Genomic DNA, 16,788 nt, shown 5'->3' with positions numbered 1-16,788 from the left:
TTCTCACTACTACTACTACTACTACTACTACTACTACTACTACTACTACTACTATTCTTATCACTACCACTGTTCTTCCTAGCTACTACTACTACTAGCTAGCTGATTTCTCTTTCAACAATGACCCAGTCCCTAGTCCACGAGAACGGCGACTCGCCCGTCGCCTCGATCGAGGAGTTCACCACCACCCCCTTCGACTTCATCGTCTGCGGCGGCGGAACAGCTGGGCTGGCCATCGCCGCCCGTCTGAGCGAGATCCCAGATGTCAATGTTGGGATTGTAGAGGCAGGGAAATACCGCATCGGCGACCCGCTCATCGAGACGCCCGCGACGTTCATGCAGATGTTTGAGGACCCAGAGTACGACTGGTGCCTTTTTACCGCGCCGCAGGCAGCGAACAACGGCAAGGTCCATCATATGCCGCGCGGAAAAGTCCTCGGCGGCTCCAGTGCAATTAATTACTTGATGTATGTGCGGGGATCGCTGCAGGACTACGATGACTGGGCCGCGCTTGTCGGTGACGAGGGATGGTCAGCTGCAAACATGAAGGCGTATATGCGCAAACATCAGGCTCGTAAAAGTTTTTCAAATCCAGCCTATAAGATATCCCTAACACTCCCCATCTTAGACCCTAGAACCGGTCAATCCAGAATACAAGTCGGCAGCATCTCCCATCGCCCCCGAGCACCACGGTACGACCGGTCCCATCCGAACGAGCTTCAACGAGTCAAATCTGCCCATCGAAACCGACTTTGTCAAGGCTTGCGCCGAGACGGCGAACCTGCCAAACATGCCCATTGACGCTTGGAGCGGAGACCATATTGGCTTCTACCATACTCTAGGTGCTGTCGCCCGTACAGGTCCGAACCGCGGGAAACGGAGCTACGCCGGGATCGAGTACTACGAAGCGAACAGGTCGCGGCCAAACCTCAAACTTCTTTGCGAGGCGCGTGTCAACAAAGTCATTCTCGACGGCACCAGGGCTACCGGCGTCAGTATAGCGTTCCGAGGTCAGCAGTACACCGTCTCCGCAAGTCGCGAGGTCATCGTCTCTGGCGGGACCATCCAGTCCCCTCAGATCCTCGAGCTATCCGGCATTGGCGACCCAGACGTTCTCGCTGCCGCCGGCGTTCAGTGCCAGGTTGAGAACAGCGCTGTCGGTGCCAATGTACAGGACCATAGTGTCAGCCTGATAAGCTGGCAGATGCAACCCGGTGTGGTGACCAGCGACACACTGGGCCAGGTCCCTGAAGCCGCAGCTGCAGCACTGCGTCAGTACGCAGAATCCCGCACAGGCCCGTTGAGCTCAATCGAGAGCACACAGGGTTTCATCCCCGTCAAGAGTATCCTCTCAGACGCCGAGCTCGCCGAGATCGTGCAGAGTATCCGTGATATCAAGCCGAGTAGTGCCTTCCATGAAACGCAGCTGCAGCAGGTCATCGCCCATCTAGAAAGTGAGACTTCGGCAAACTTGCAGGTTGTCTTCCTTCCATGTAGTATCCATGCGAATGGTATTGAGCACCAGCGTGGCCTGTTTGCGCCGCCGCCAGTAGGAGAGCCGGTTTGTGTCTCGGCCGCGCCGTGTCTACAGTATCCGGTCTCACGGGGGTCTATCCATATTAATAGCAACGGTATGTCCATCCCATATTTCCTTTTCTCACAGCCGCCTGGCTCCCTTGTCCCAGATTTGCTGCCGAACCTTACAATTGCAGACCCCTCGGTCCCGCCCACTATCCAACCAAACTACATCAGCCACTCCGCAGACGTCTCGCTCCTGGCCGCGTTCCTTAGCTGGGTAGACAGAGTTGGACACGCTGCGCCTTTTGCGTCCTCAGTCTCCCGCCGCGTCTTACCCGAATCGTCGCTTGACCTGCAAGACCCCGAACAGGCGAAGCGTGCCGTCCACGACACCGTGATCGGTGAGTACCATATCTGCGGCTCGGTCGCGATGGGTGATGCGCTGGACTCTAGGTTGCGAGTTAAAGGAGTAGAGGGCCTTCGCGTCGTAGATGCGAGCGTATTTCCCAATAATGTGTCTGGTAATATAATGAGTAGTGTTTATGCGGTTGCGGAGAAGGGGGCGGATTTGGTGAAGGAGGATCACGGGCTGCTCTAGTTTGCGGCTTCTGGTGGCTTTAAATTGTGGCTCTGACTGCTCTATATCCTGTGTCTAGTGCTCTTGATCAGATATATAATCCTCCGGTATATATAGTTATGAAAACTCGCCCCTGACATCAGCATCACAGCATATACCTAAACATCGGCGACCGATCTCCCATCTTCGCCATTTCATAGCTATCCCATTGCGATAGATCCATCGCCTCTCTCTTCTTATTGATCCGTTTGTACGAGAAGCGCAGAATAAGCACGGCGAGTAATCCCACAACACAGAAGCCGAGCTCGAGAGCGTGTCCGAGGGTGTACTTTGGTGCATCTTGTGCACGATAGAAGTTTGAAGCCATTGCTGCACTCATTAGTCGGTAATAAACTAGAATAGGATTGTTGGAACGTGCCTCCAGCCAGATTTCCCAGTCCGATATGTATGGCCATCCCGGCAGCGCGCTTGTAGTCGCCTGCCAAATTGACGCTGATCCATGTGACGTTTCCAGGAAAGGCTGGGTAGATTCCTAGTACCAAGCAGACATCAGTCGAAGCTCACAATAAGCGCGATAGAGGGGAGGTAAGCACTTACCAACCACCGCAACAAAGACCCCAAAATACACAACGCCCGGCACGCCGCGGTCCGAGGAGGCAAGGACAATCACAAACCCAATGGCGATCAGACTCATGAAGAACAGTATAAACGGCGAGCGCTTCTTATACCGATCCGATAACCACGCACCGGCGACGGCGACGGCTGCGGCGGTAATATAGATGGGCACGGTGAGCAGCTGCGCTGTGGAGGAGGTATAACCCAGGTCGCGGATGATGGAGGGGAGAAAGAAGGAGATTCCGTAGAGAGGGCAGGTGATACCCCAGTACACTGCAGTCCGCTTTAGCAGTGGCAGAGGGAGAGGAAACGGATTATAAGGGAAGGGGACGTACTGAATAGACCGACGTAGATCTGCCAATCGGTCAAAGCATCAAGGACGTATCTCGGGCGGAACTTCGCCTGTTCTTCGACTACGTCTCCACCTGCTCTTACGGTATCCTGTCCAGGAGTCTGTGTCCGCAGCGCATAGATGACATATTTTCGTTCCTCCTCGGTCAAGAATGTCGCTGTCTCCGGGAAATCGTACATGGCAAACGGTGCGATGACGCCAACGAGGACCGTCAGGATCCCCTCGAGGATGAAGATCCACCGCCATCCGGCGTAGTTGCCCACGCCGTCCATTTTCTAGGAATGCCACACGTCGTAAGCGCATTCCAATCGTCAAACGGAGGGGGAAGGGGAGGGAGGGAGGGAACGTACGGCTATTGCCCAAGCTAGAATTCCCGAGAACGCTCCGGCGACACTGGCGGCGCTGAAGAACATAGCCTGACGGTACTGGGCAAGGTGTCGCGGGTACCAGAGGGTTATGTAGTAGGCGATTCCAGGGTAGAGGCCGGCTTCTACAGCAAGCAAGCAAATCAATGTATTAGCGGCGCTGAAGACGTCTGCGTCGAATGGGATAGGGCTTGCGTACCAGCAACACCGAGGAACAGCCGGGAAATCAACAATCCATGGTAATCTTGTACAATTCCCATTAATGTCTAATGAACGTTTAAGCACTCCCGTCCCGATTCGAATAGTCACTGAACCCTACCATGACAATGCCCCACGCCACCATGAGCAGCGGCAAGAGCCTCGACGGCCTTAACTTCTTCAGCAACAGGTTGCTCGGCAGTTCAAAGGCAACATAAGTAAAAAAGAACACCGTCACTGCATGACCAAACTATCAGCCCAGGTCATTTGGCGGCATCCAACAGTTGCACCCACAGCACCAATTATATTCGGATCCCGACATATGGAGATCATCCAGCATCCCCTCAATCTTCGCATTGCCGATATTCCCGCGGTCTAAGAAGGCAAGAAGGTAAAGCAGAGCGAGCATGGGAATGAGCCGCAGGTCCATCTTGCGCAAGACGCGCTTTTGCATGTCTGGCGGGAACTCGTGATCGAGAGACGTGAGCCCGCCATGGTCATTGCCCTCAAGCGCAATCACGCTAGGCTTTTCGTATTCTAGGTCTGCGTCGGGAATAGCCATGGGTAGCTTGTGAGAATGGTTTTGTAGCTGGAATTACGCTCAGGAGGCTAGCGTTGGCATTCTTAAAGAGAAGACCCCCAACCCCGCATTTTTTTGGCCCTAGAAGACTTCAGACCCTTCCCCAGATAGCGGAATGATACCCCGCAACGCCACCAGAATGCCGGCGAGGGGAAGCTTGCGCGCTCCATAGGGTATGATTGGGCTTATTGGCCGGTTGGATGCTACCCAGATCCACTGAGAAGCATGCAAAGTTTGTGCCACACTTTCGAGACCTCTATTCGTGGCCACGTCCACGTCCCGCTGCACTTGGACCAACAGAATAACGGCCTGATAGAGTTGGATTTGGATTTGTCAACATCGGACCATGTCCGGTGGTAGAGGATTCTGTAGCCGATATTCCAGGCCGAGGCATTAAAGACCAGCACATCATCGCCATATGGCTTGTAGACGGGCTTAGACCTCAAACAGCAGGCGAGACGTTGCTTCATAGTGGGCCCAGTGATTCACCAGTCACTTGAACAGGGACTAGAAGTGCTCTATCCAGTTCCTTCCCGTCTCCGCATTCTGGACAGGTGGTGTGGTTCTTTTAGACGTTTCTACCACCCTTAATAATCAATATCACTTAACTACCGTCAACCTCAGCGACACCAAAGTCAAATAGACCAAGATGGCAACGCTCCACCCAAATGCTGAGCAGCTCATATCGTTGGCGGAGGAGTTCTTCGCCGAGGTCGCCGATCTGTCTGTGCATCTCCTGTCTCTTCCCCTGTCTTTACCTCATCCCGCTACATCCCGTATACCTTGGGCACCCGTACACCCGTACAGCCTGCTAATGCTAATACCTTGCTCTATTGTAGAACTCCCGGTCGCGCCCTCGAGCAATATCTAAATGAACACTACGGCCCCGGGAATAAATACTACGACTCCTTCTGCTCGCTCATTCTGAGCGGTCTTCGCAACAACGAAGGCTGGGTCGCCACCGACGAGCTAGACGGCCCCATATACAGGCGCAGCCGACTCTGCGATCCCAGCGAGCGTACACACTATTTCAGTATTACGACCGTCTACATGCAGAGTCAGGACGAGTATCGGGGGCAGTATCATCTGCATCCGTATGGGGAGATCAATTGCGTGGTGCAGGTCGATCGCACCGCTGAGCTGAAGGGGATGAATGGGTGGCAGGCGGCCGGGTGGACCTCGCCGGCGGCAGGGACGCACCACTATCCCGAAGTGAGAGGAGGCGCACTCGTGGCGCTGTTCTTCTTGCCGGCCGGGAGGATCTCGTATAAGGCGAGTCCCGAGATGGCGCAGCCGCAGTATGCGTAGTCATATATACAGAGACGGGGGATCAGCAACAACAGATGGACAATGCCAAAAAAGGAAGGAATCGTGACTAAGACAACCATGATATTAGAATTTCCAGTAGCCCGCCGACTTATGTACATCCAGGTGGTATCATAAAGAATCGAAAGCAAGGACAGTTGCGCCAGGCACCAGCCATTTTATCGTGTCCGCGTAAATTCATGCCAAAACAATCGAAAAAATCATAACAAACCAGTTCACGAATGCGTGTAGGGCATGAACCATCCCCCCTTTTCCCACTGTCCCGGCTGATAGACAGCGCCATTCCGCGCCCGTTCCTCGTGAATCCCAGCGAGCAGCGTATTCAACCGATCAAAATTAAGAGGCTTCATAATCCACCCATCGAAGCCTATATCCATGTACATGTGAATGTCCTTTTCAAGCAATGAAGCAGAGACGGCAAAAATGGGAATGTGAAGATTCGCGATTTCACTCTGACTCTCATACTGGCGGATACGTTTGGTCGACTCAAGGCCATCGAGAATCGGCATCTGTCCACCGTAAGCAAAAATTACATAAAAAGCACCGAAGGCATTGACCACCTACCTGAATGTCCATCAACACAACATCCCATTGCGTCGCCTCCGCTGAGTATGCATTCGCACACTCCTCCCCATTTAGCGTGTGTCGGACGGTGTGGCCGAGTTTTCCGAGTCGTTTCTCGATAATCTTCGCGTTGATCGGGTCGTCCTCGGCTACCAGAACCCGGAGGGGCTGGCGTTTAGGCGCATTTGGCTCAGAGCTGGGGCCTGACGGCTTTGGGCGTGCCGTTTCGGATTGCTGATGAGAAGTAGATGCTGTCGATTCTTCGGTCTCTTTGGGTCGACTCTGAGATTCGTTTCCACCTGATGCTTGTTCACCAGCGCCATCAGCGAGGGTTGTATCCTCCGGTTGAGATTTTCGAGGGACGTCTGGGCGGGTTAGGCTGCCTTGGCTATTTCGTTTCGAACCAGTGGTGCTGTCAACAAGGATCACATCATCCCCGGTCGAGAACGGGGCCGCGGAGTCCCCAGTGGCGACAGGACGATGTTCCGCGGTTGGACTCTTGGTATCCGAGCCCTCTGGGATAGGAAACTGTAGCGAAATCTGGAACCGACTACCCTTCCCTTCTTCAGATCGCACAGTGAGTTGCCCGTGCATATTGCGCACAATTCGAGCCACCAATGCCAGCCCCAGGCCCAAAACAGTCTTATCCTTGCTAGCCTTAGCCTCTGAAGAGGAATCCTCCCCTTCTTCGCTCCCGCCATAATAATGCGAGTCGTCGTCTCCCGAGACCTGCTCCAGCTCACGGAACAATAGCTCAAGCGTGCTTGATGAGATACCGCGGCCTGTATCAAGGACCGCGATCTTAACCGTCGTCTTGTCGCTATCGCCCTCCCCAGGAGCGTGCCACACCTCGACAGTCACTCCACCGGATGAGGTGTTTTGAACCGCGTTGGAGATGAGGTTGCTGATCGACTGCCGGACACGCCGCTGATCTCCAATCACGGTTTGGGGAATTCCCGGTTGTGACAATACCTTGTAGTTCAAGCCTTTGCGTTTGGCTTCACTTTCAAACATGGCCGTCGCTTCGCTGAAAGTGGTGAGCAAATCAAAGGACTCATCCTTGATGAGGCTCTGTCCCTTCTCGACGTTGGTGAGGTCAAGAAGGTCGTTGATGACATAGATCAGGGACTTGGATGCAGAGTAGGACTTGCTCAGGTGGTCCCTAGTCTCGCCGTCCAGTGCACCTTCAAGCGCGATTTCAAGATAGTTGACAATTGCATTCAAAGGTGTGCGTACTTCGTGCGCAGAATTTGCCAGGAGCAGTTTGGTAAGGCTGGAGCTCTCCAAAGCGGCTTCCTGCTGCCGCCAGACTTTGATGAACTTGCCATACACCAGGCAGAGCACGGCAGCTGTGTCGACCTCAGACTCAGTCCAATCGCGGCACCGGTCCAGGACAGTTTCCCGCCATGTCTGGAAGCTCTTTCGGGGCTGGAGGTGGCCTTCGGAAAACTTGGCCTCGTTAGGATTGCCGCCCCATTTGACTTCGGTCAATTGACCGCGACGGAAGAAAACAATGAAGTCCAAACCGTCGGTCGAGAGGGGCACATAAAGCAAACCTGAAATGTCCTTGAACCCGGGAGGATAATTGAGGTCCTGGAAATCCTTGACGATATGGTTTGACGTCAGCACCGAGTTGTATTTCCGGGCCTTCAGGTACTCTAGCAAGGCCAACATCTCCTGAGACTGGTGCGACTTTGCCAAAATTTTTACCTCGCCGCGGATGCACAGCGCGCCGTAGTCAGCATCTACCAGACGAAGCAAATCGGTTGATGAGGCAACAATGTATCCGGAGGGGTTTTCGTCGGTTGGAACTGTGTTGATAAGCTTGCGAGCCTGCAGGCGAGAAGCGTAAGATAAGCGTTCGATGTTTCGAGAGACGGTGTCACCGATCAGACGACACATCTTCCGAATGGGAAATGACACTCGCATCCCTCTGGGTCCATACGAATGGCAGGAAATAAGGCCCCAAAGATCGTTCATATTGTTAATACTGATAGACATGGATGATCGAACTTGCATGTTAGCAAGGTATTTGATGTGGATAGGCGACATAGCACGGAGATAGGCGTGCGTCATGTCCAAGGGTGTTTCGAGATCCTCAAGAGCTCGACAGACCAGCCGTGCCGTGACATGGTCCCGGTCGTAAAGTAGACGGACCTTGTTTATTCGATACAGATCTCGCGCTTGTTTAGGAATGTCGGCGGCCGGAAAATGCAAGCCCTTGAACAGATCTATGCTCATCGTCGGGTCGACTAATTCCGAAACAACTTTGCCGTTGAATTCCGAATCGAATTGGTATACCAGGATGCGGTGGAAGCCAGTGAGCTCCTTCACTATTCCAGAAGTTGTATCCAACAACGCCTCCATGTTGTCGGCACGGGCCAGCTGCTCTTGAATCTGAGTGACGATGCTAAAGACCTCCATTGCGGCTGCTTCACCTTTCCGGCGACGCGCGCGACGCAGGACACGGAGTGGCTGATTTATAGTGATCGTACTCCCCGCCATCTGCTCAATTGTCGGAACCACATCGAGGGTGTTCGTGGGAACGGCAGGCGAAATATGGCCCGAGGCTGTCAGGGGATTGGCATGATCGTCCTCCAACTCAAACTCGCAAATGACCAGGCCGTTGAGTGCAGGACTAGTGTGTATAGCGCACCAGACACGGGTCGAACTGCCATTTGGCTGATTTACTGTGAGTATAAACACCTCCGGGCCATCCACCGAGGGATCGTAACCTTCCTCCTTCACGAAGTCGACGTGGTCGAGAAAACTATCGGCCTGACCTTCTGGGAAGATATCGCATAAGGTCGGAAGGGAAAAGAGATCGTTCGGAGAGTAGCCTAGGATGTCCTGGGAATTCTCGCTGACAATGCGAACCACCATCTGCTCGCCCGGCTCTTCCCGTACAGCTACCAGAGCACCGAAACTTTGAATGGCGCCGGGTATATGAATCGGCTCGTCTTCGCAGGCTTTGAAAGAGTCAACAGTTCTCCCAGTGATCACGGCATGACCGTCGTCGGTCACCACATGTCGGAATCGAGTGGTCATGAGCTCGTACGGTTCCTGCGCCTGAGAGTGCGAATCCTCCGAGGAGGGAGTGAATACTGTGTTGCCATCACCCCTCCGTGGCCCTATAGTGTTGGAGGGCGGCCTCGCGGACGATGAGTCCGACATGCGCTGCGAAGATGGCGCCTCTGAGCTCTCCGATGTCAACCCCGTCCCACCGCTGTAGTCCGTCGAGTTTGCCCTGCTATCCGACCGCAGACGGGTCCATGTGTGATCGTCGATGATTGAAAACTGACGGGCGCCGCTGGTTGGAGAGAGCGGACTCTTCGATTTGTTGGAAGACGGTTCGGAGGTCGTGGGAGGTTCAAGCGAAACTAGCGATCGAATGGGATAGACCCGGTCATAGGCACCGAAGGATGGTGCCTCCTGGGGGGCAGTGTAGCCAGCGCCCGCGTCTGTTGATGGTGTTGAGGGATCGCGGCCGGGTGTCTCCCCGGCGGATCCCTTCCCCGGGGAGAGGGAACGAGAGGGGTGCTCGGACATGCTCGACAAGGAAGAGCAAGGGGCGCTCAAACAAGATGGTGCATTAGGTTCCACGATCTGAGGGCAGCGGCATCAAATCCCGGAGAGGTGTGAAGGGAGGAAGGAGCAAGGCCAAAGTGCGGGCGCGGGCGAGCTCAAGGGTCACTGCGGGGCTCGTGGCGGGCGGGAGTAACAAATTTCAACCAAATCAAGCCGCACAGGGTATAGGCGAGATCGAAGGAATTCAGCAGAGAGATGAGTTGGCATTTCTGGGCTCCTAAGGCGACAGAGAGTCCAGGCAGTCGTGCTAGCCGTGAGTAGTACGTAGGTAGTGAACGGAGACACAGAGGGGCGCTGGCTCGACCTGCCAACTGCCTTGAACGAGGCAGTCACGGGACCGCTAGACCCAGCTTACCAATCAGCGAGCCTGCTGAAGGCGGTTCCAAGGCACCGCCGGCCCACCGACAATGGCTGTCAGCAAACTCCAAGATGGAGACAGCCGATCCAGCTTGATCGCGATCCAGAAATCAATCCCTCGGATTCGTGCATCGAAAATCGAGATACCGAGGATATGGAGCTTGGGACAGTCTATGTCTGGAGTCAAGAGTCGAGAATCATCGCTCGCAGCCTTATTCAGAGTCGAGACTTCGAGACTGTCAACGTCATTCCTGGTACTCTAAAGAATGCTCATTAAATTAGTAAGCCTGGCAGGACTTTCAGATCACATGATTCAACGCAGTTTTCAGAGTACGCGGGTTTGGCGATTCCTCGCTTAAAAGGTACCACGACTTGGCTGGCTGGGCTGGCATGGTCAGGGCTCACAGTGGCAGTATTTTACGTTGTTACTGCGGAGTAGTACTCTGCCACTATGGAGAGCATGGAGAGCACGGGCCGGCTTGCCAAAACGACTGGGGACACGGGGCCAATTGACACGTGATAGGAAATTGAAACCACCAAGATATCATTGGGCGGACGCTGGAGAGAGACGGAGAGCAGACTTCGCGACCCTTAACGTAGTTACGTGATGATTTGATTTGATTTTATTGTTTAACGTCACTCGGCGGATTACGGGGCCCACGTGATCTGCGGCCTCCCAGGGGGCATCTGGACGTGCTGTCTAAACAGAACTCCCTAAAACTAGCTAGATACAGGTTTGATGCAGCAACTATGGACAATATATGTTGGAAATGAGCGGAAGAAGCATCCGGCGCTACCCTGGCCAGGTCTTCGAGGGCAGATGCCCGTTTTGACTACCTATAGATTGGGGGAGGGGCCGTACGCTTTATCCAGGTAGATGTGTGGACTGTCGCACTATCAAGCGCTCCGGCGGGCCCAGTTCGGTTATATATCCTTGAAGAAGGATGATTCTTGCACGATGCGGCTGAATTCTTCAGCCCCGGCAGCTGTACTTAAGAGCCAGTCTATTGTTTAGTAAGGAGAGGCCTCCGATTGACATCCACAATAGTCACGTGATAGTGACGAGAAGTGTGCCCCTAAGAGAAGATAAACATCGCACGCCAGGCCCTAAAATTGGTCATACCGCCGCAGTATTACGATAAGTGCTGTTGAAGCGTAGAAATTCCAGCCGGAGTATTGCGCCTTCGGCTTGCGTTGTCGAATATGAGTCATTGATTATGGGTACTTGCAGTCTGGCTTTAATATTACTCGAATGATAATGCACTTATTTCTATAAGATGACACCATGCAGTATGTCAAGCTGTCGCGCTTGCCCCTTTAAGGTGCCCGACATCAATGAGTCGGCTTGACCTGGCATTGTGATTGTTTCACGCGGCTGTCGCATCAAAAGATATATATCTCCCGTATTCCAGCCCTAAGGCACCTAAATTCGCTTCCAACATTTTCCCCAACACCACTCTGGCCCAGGAGGAAGTCGAGGCCGATATATTGAGAAACGTGAAATGTACGAGGTAAGACCGATGATATGAGGCATGACTCTGGTTACACAATCCCTGATGAACCCTACCTTTCACTCGCCGAAACGAAGCACCGGTATTGCTTAAGGCCGGTGTGTATGTGTACCTCAAGGCTTCTGAGCGGCTCTTACTACCCGAGATATATACTTGTTTAACATTCCTCGGTGGGAGTCGAGCTAATTCTGGGTTTCCTGGTTGATTAGATATACATTGCTGCAACAACAACCAAGGGTGCTTGAGCTGCCACGCTGCGTGACCTTCGTGGACTTGGCTGACTGGTGGACCCAAATTGACTCGAAAACCCTCGTCTTAGACCAGGGAATAGGAGTCAGTACTAACTGGTGTATGTCCTCAAAGCTACCTGCTGATAAGTATCGGAGAAGCCGACCTTGAATGGATCGTAATGTATCAGCAAAGCTCGCAATAAGACTAGCTCTAAATTTAGCAGACAAATAAATATGTGAGTCCGCTACTCGGCTATCTATATCCTCCGCGCTCAGCCGCACTGGCGGGTTTCTCGAGCCGATATTGGCTATCCGTATAGGTACATGCACCACCACCCTACCTCGAAACCGCATCCCCGCAATCCCCGTCGAAAATATCCGCACTATGAAGAGGGGATAACCGCGGTGAGTACTGCTCGATTAATAGAGCGAATCAGAAATGCCTGTTTGTGGTTAATACTGACAAATGGTGACCGTCCGCCGGTAGCCGAGCTCTGACGTATTCGAGTATGCCGAGAGTAGCCGCGCCTGCCCTGTCTCGAAGTACTTAATCGCTCTCCTCCAATGCTGACCAGAGGAAGGAGGGGAAAAGAGTACCTTTGAGATCGGTTTGTGACTGAAACAGTACGATAATCATGTTGCAGTTACTATTACCTAGATCCTGGCCAGCTGCGCTGCTGGCTGCTGGCATCATCTTGGTATATACTCCAGTTTATACTACCCCATGACAACTCGAGGAATATGCCGCTGAGTCGAACATACAGTCTTTCGTTTGGATCGCATATTACAAATTTATCCACCCGCTATCGAGGGTCCCTGGACCGTTTCTCGCCTCGGTCACGCCTCTCGTCCAGCTCTACCACGGCCTGAAAGGTGACCGACATCTATGGATCTACGAGCTGCACCAGCGCTACGGCGACCATGTCCGTCTGGCCCCGAACTTCGTCTCCATTAACAATGTGGAAGGTCTCCACAAGATCTACGGTCATGGAAACAAGTTCCGCAAGGCGGACTTCTACAACGGCTTCCTGGCTATCCCGGGCGTCTACAACACGCACAATGCCATTGATAAAGTTGTCCATGGCAGGAAGCGGCGAGTGCTGAGCCAGGCGTTCTCGGACACTGCACTCAAGGGGATGGAGGATGTTATGCTCCTTCATGTTCGTCAACTGTGCTCGATTCTAGGTCGAGAGCGGCCCAGTTCGCAGTCGGGGGACAAGGATGGAGCTACTTTTAACATGGCCAACTGGTTCGGATACTTGACGTATGATGTTATGGGTGAGCTGTGCTTTGGAAAGAGTTTTGATATGCTTATCGACGGGGCGAAAAGAAAGATGATTCATCTGGTAGATCGTGCTGCGTATAGGCACTATGTCGTATGTTCTGCCCTCCCTTTGACGGAGTATCACTAACAAAACCAGTGCGGTCTTTGGATGCCTCTGCACCGGTGGCATCTCGATCAAATTTTCATCCGCCGTTTGACGAAGGACCGATGGAACTTCATCATGGAGTCTCGCCAGGAAGCCAACATCCGGGCCAGGGAGAGGACTTCGCTGGGGCAAGACGCAAAGAAGGATTTCTTCTACTACCTGCTTAATGCCCGCGATCCCGAGACCGGAAAAGGTCTCGCTACTCAGGAACTCTGGGGTGAAGCGAACGTTCTGATGATTGCCGGCAGTGATACCACCTCCACTAGTCTCTCTGCTGCCATCTTCTACCTGGTCCGGAACCCGCACGCTTTAGAGAAACTGAAGAATGAAGTCCGGTCTCATTTTAGCGACGTGGAGGAGATCGTGACCGGATCTGAGCTCAATCAGCTGACATACTTGAAGGCCTGCATTGACGAGGCTATGCGTCTCGCACCCGCAGTCCCAGGATCCATTCCACGCGAAGCATCGGACCCGGTTGTCACCGTGAATGGCCTCGTCCTCCCAGAAGGGACTGGCTGTGGTACTCCTCCGTACTGCATCCACAGACGTCCGGACTATTACCGTGAGCCGCTGAGCTACTTGCCCGACCGCTGGATCGAAGGCTCTACCTGCAAGACCGCTGATGCAGCCTGGACCGTGACCCGAGAGGAGGTGGAATTGGCTAGGAAAGCGTTCTGCCCATTCAGCATCGGCCCTCGCGGGTGTATTGGGAAGAGCATGGCGTTGATGGAGATGCGAGTCACCCTAGCCAGGCTTATGTACCTGTTCGACTTTGAACTGGCAGACGCTACCGGGGAGGATGAGAATGGGCATTTCAAAATGGTAGATCATTTTGTTGTTTCCAAGACTGGGCCTAATGTGATTGTAAGAAGAAAGCAGGCCTGATATAAAGAAGGCAGGCTTGATATTGTTACTTATGTTCATATGTTGTATATGATGAATGCAATTTTTCAGCGAATCTTCGGTTGTTTTCCTAACCCTAATATATATGAAGCCGCGCCAGCCTTTGACGACTGTCATGCATGCCAACTTTGCTACTCGTCAAACTTAATAAAGGTGTAACCACAGGATTATCATCACTCGGTCAATCTAAGGCACATGTATGTGATTGGCACTGAGATCCTAGTATTTCGTCCAAGGCCGAGCATGCTCAAAACTCAAAACAACCTTAACCACCATCAAAGACTTGCTGCCCTTAAGCTTTAGTCACATTGACCAACAAGCGTAATTCAGTCGCAGCTACGTCTGCATCAGATGTCCCCGGCGTATTGCCTACCTAGTGACGATGCTACTAAAAGCGGTACTAGCACCGGCGCCTAGTGCGAGCGAGCTGAGGAAGCAGAAGCTAGCTGCCAAGTTAATGGCCGAAACAAACTGGCCTGTCTGTTCCGAGCATTAGCAAGGCCAAATGGGACCAGCAGCGCGGCTCCAGGTCCACATTCTACCGGCTCTTTGGCTAGTGAACCCGGCCGGAATGTCGTGAATACGGGGAAAAGAAAAAAGCCTCAGGAGCCAGTCGAGCTTCCGCAGGAAATTGATCAATGTCATTGGCGCGAGGCATGAGGGCGCGTAGGTATTACCTGTGGCGTCTCATTATGGAAGCCTGGCCGGAGAAAGGTCGTGCAGGTTGTCCACCCTTTCCCGTATGCTCACGACCGGTACGCCCCTGGGACGCCCCTGGGACGCCATATCCGGAAGCGGAAGCCGGGAGAGCTTTTGCGGCCAGAAATGGCGAAGAGGTGGAGGGGATCGAGAAGACTGGCGGTGATGATAATTATGGGGTTCCATGATGAGATACTAATAGATCAGAAGGGCCCAAAAGCTCACGCTCCCATATGTTAGCTCGACCAAAGTATCCTTTAAGCGGGCTTTGCCTCTAGCTAGAAATGAAGAATATCTTAGTTGAGTGGAATCGCATCTTAGAGTCAAGTCTCGAGGCTGTTCAGTATTCACTTGCAGACAGAGTCCCGTTCAGTGCTTACGAGGTCATCACTGCGGCTGCAGGCTTCAAGTGCCGACCGATTCTAAATTTCTGGCAGGACCAGCTGACAAGCTCGCGGACGGAGACTGAGGGGAAGACAAGAGATATTCTTCCTCGATTCCGAGCGCGAAATGGGGCAATGCCTGCATCTGTCTCTCCGAAGCGTCCGGCCCCAAGAGCTGAAGATTCTGACCCCAAGCCTCAGCCTATTGCCTCAGACACAGCCAAACAGCTGCTTACGTGGGCTTGAAAAGGGATTTTGGGACTTGCATGAGTATTGGATTGTAGATGATAGTTGCAGACTAGACAGAAATGAAAAGAGAATTCAATGTCATCTTCCCATATTTCTCATTGACGGCTCACACACTAAAGTAAGCAAATCGTGCTAGTAGAACTGCGCCAATGTATCCTGAAAGGCCTGATCAACCGCCTCAGCCAGGTCATTCTGAAAGTATCCCGGATAAATCTTGTCCCTGAGCGCAACTTCGAACCTGTTCTTCTCGTTGTAAAGGTTGCTAATCATTCCTTGCGCAACGTATCCAACGCCTGCGTCTCTGAAGACTTGTGCCTGCTCATATACCAGTTAGCCCATCATATACGTGGGAGACGAAACACAAAGGCGAGATGTGCGAACCTTCTCCCGTCCGGCCGCGAGGGTTGCAAGTAACCGCGGATGAACCTCGTTGTATGCGTCCAGCGCGCGCTGGCTATCCTCTGGAGAAAGGGAATCTAGTGCCGTAAGGGACTGACGCGCTGTTGTTGCGGCGGTGTGTGCGCTGTAGAGGCTGTTTGCAACGGGGAGAGCGAGCAAAACACCGCCGTTGTAGCCGTTGATGGACCGCTGCGCGCTGTCGATACGGTTGTTCAGCTGCTGGAACTGAGCGAGAGCGTTATCTACGGGTGATTGCGAGATAACGAGAGAGGGGAGGAGGGTAAGGAGGGTTAGGATGGCATTAAAGACCTTCATGGTGAATTGTGTCTTGTATTGAATGATAATAGAGAGGTTATGCTGTGAGAAAAAAGGCGATTTAGCGGATCTCTCAAGTTGGTTCAACCCAAGCGGAACTTCAGGCCAAGGGCTTTATAGTGCCTGGCCCTATCAGCTCTTATTCTGAGTCTCACGAGGCTTTCTCTCTTATGCTGAAGCTATATCCGTCGGTCCCTGTGATTTGACACCCGGCGCATCAGCAGACATAGAATAAGGAGCCCGGGACCATCAGCAAAGGTAGACTAAACCTGCAAAGCCCAGCAGTCAATGGCTCATCCTCGAGTTCGTCTACACTCGCATTTCTGACCAGTCGAAGGCTGCCGCTGCGAAGCCTCACGTAGGCCTCGCCAATTGTTGCAACTCGAAGCAAACACGAGAGCACCAATGACATTGTCCTGTGCTGCGTGATTCGCGGTGCTGCAATGCATGTTGATGCGAGCACGGCACAAAGTTCCTGCCACTCCATATAGTCGAGCTGCAGGGTGAACGAACTCGTCACAGCAGCAGCAGTAGGAGGATTCAGGTGGCTAGCTGAGCACAGACTACAGTTCCCTGTAACACAGAGCTTGCTGTACCCCGCACAGGAAGTGTTTGGCCCTGTACAGAGA

At 53.1% G+C, this 16,788-nt stretch overlaps 6 protein-coding genes across 6 annotated transcripts; 3 read left to right on the top strand and 3 right to left on the bottom strand.

Moving 5' to 3' along the window:
* Nucleotides 1-120: 120 nt before the first annotated feature.
* Nucleotides 121-2,116, top strand: BDW70DRAFT_153957 (GMC family oxidoreductase; the record flags this gene model as incomplete). The annotated part of the gene is made up of 3 exons (XM_073739744.1): nt 121-574; nt 636-1,631; nt 1,713-2,116. The coding sequence occupies 3 exons, from the start codon at nt 121-123 to the stop codon at nt 2,114-2,116; spliced, it is 1,854 nt and encodes a 617-aa protein (XP_073591535.1).
* Nucleotides 2,117-2,240: 124 nt separating this feature from the next.
* Nucleotides 2,241-4,187, bottom strand: BDW70DRAFT_153956 (major facilitator superfamily domain-containing protein; the record flags this gene model as incomplete). The annotated part of the gene is made up of 8 exons (XM_073739743.1): nt 2,241-2,464; nt 2,514-2,627; nt 2,693-2,983; nt 3,046-3,337; nt 3,413-3,552; nt 3,627-3,693; nt 3,747-3,862; nt 3,920-4,187. 8 exons carry the CDS (start codon nt 4,185-4,187, stop codon nt 2,241-2,243), a joined length of 1,512 nt encoding a protein of 503 aa, XP_073591534.1.
* Nucleotides 4,188-4,854: 667 nt separating this feature from the next.
* On the top strand, nt 4,855-5,589 carry BDW70DRAFT_172152 (DUF4863 family protein; the record flags this gene model as incomplete). The annotated part of the gene is made up of 2 exons (XM_073743427.1): nt 4,855-4,928; nt 5,045-5,589. The coding sequence occupies 2 exons, from the start codon at nt 4,855-4,857 to the stop codon at nt 5,511-5,513; spliced, it is 543 nt and encodes a 180-aa protein (XP_073591533.1). The 3' UTR covers nt 5,514-5,589.
* A 20-nt stretch (nt 5,590-5,609) lies between these two features.
* fphA (putative sensor histidine kinase/response regulator) lies at nt 5,610-9,999 on the bottom strand. Its single transcript, XM_073738255.1, has 2 exons — nt 6,096-9,999; nt 5,610-6,040 (listed from the first exon to the last, which is right to left on the bottom strand). Exons 1-2 carry the CDS (start codon nt 9,642-9,644, stop codon nt 5,747-5,749), a joined length of 3,843 nt encoding a protein of 1,280 aa, XP_073591532.1. The 5' UTR covers nt 9,645-9,999; the 3' UTR covers nt 5,610-5,746.
* A 2,406-nt stretch (nt 10,000-12,405) lies between these two features.
* BDW70DRAFT_144468 (cytochrome P450) lies at nt 12,406-14,097 on the top strand (the record flags this gene model as incomplete). Its single annotated transcript, XM_073738254.1, has 3 exons — nt 12,406-12,479; nt 12,546-13,157; nt 13,203-14,097. The coding sequence occupies exons 1-3, from the start codon at nt 12,417-12,419 to the stop codon at nt 14,094-14,096; spliced, it is 1,569 nt and encodes a 522-aa protein (XP_073591531.1). The 5' UTR covers nt 12,406-12,416.
* A 2,170-nt stretch (nt 14,098-16,267) lies between these two features.
* Nucleotides 16,268-16,774, bottom strand: BDW70DRAFT_125006 (uncharacterized protein). The gene has a single exon (XM_073734849.1). The coding sequence runs from the start codon at nt 16,644-16,646 to the stop codon at nt 16,377-16,379; it is 270 nt and encodes an 89-aa protein (XP_073591530.1). The 5' UTR covers nt 16,647-16,774; the 3' UTR covers nt 16,268-16,376.
* Nucleotides 16,775-16,788: the final 14 nt, after the last annotated feature.

This window comes from Aspergillus foveolatus (genome assembly GCF_047715535.1).
Source record: "Aspergillus foveolatus strain CBS 279.81 unplaced genomic scaffold BDW70scaffold_97, whole genome shotgun sequence".
Classification (NCBI taxonomy): domain Eukaryota; kingdom Fungi; phylum Ascomycota; class Eurotiomycetes; order Eurotiales; family Aspergillaceae; genus Aspergillus; species Aspergillus foveolatus.
The sequence above is the reverse complement of the archived record's forward strand: the minus strand, read 5'-3'. Positions and strand labels throughout refer to the sequence as shown.

What these genes read in the sequence shown, in the direction of transcription:
- fphA (XM_073738255.1), bottom strand. Translation starts at nt 9,644, where the DNA reads ATGTCCGAGCACCCCTCTCGTTCCCTCTCCCCGGGGAAGGGATCCGCC. An exon ending in TTGTGTTGATGGACATTCAG is followed by an intron (nt 6,041 to 6,095) that starts GTAGGTGGTCAA and finishes TACGGTGGACAG; the next exon opens with ATGCCGATTCTCGATGGCCT.
- BDW70DRAFT_125006 (XM_073734849.1), bottom strand. Translation starts at nt 16,646, where the DNA reads ATGGAGTGGCAGGAACTTTGTGCCGTGCTCGCATCAACATGCATTGCA.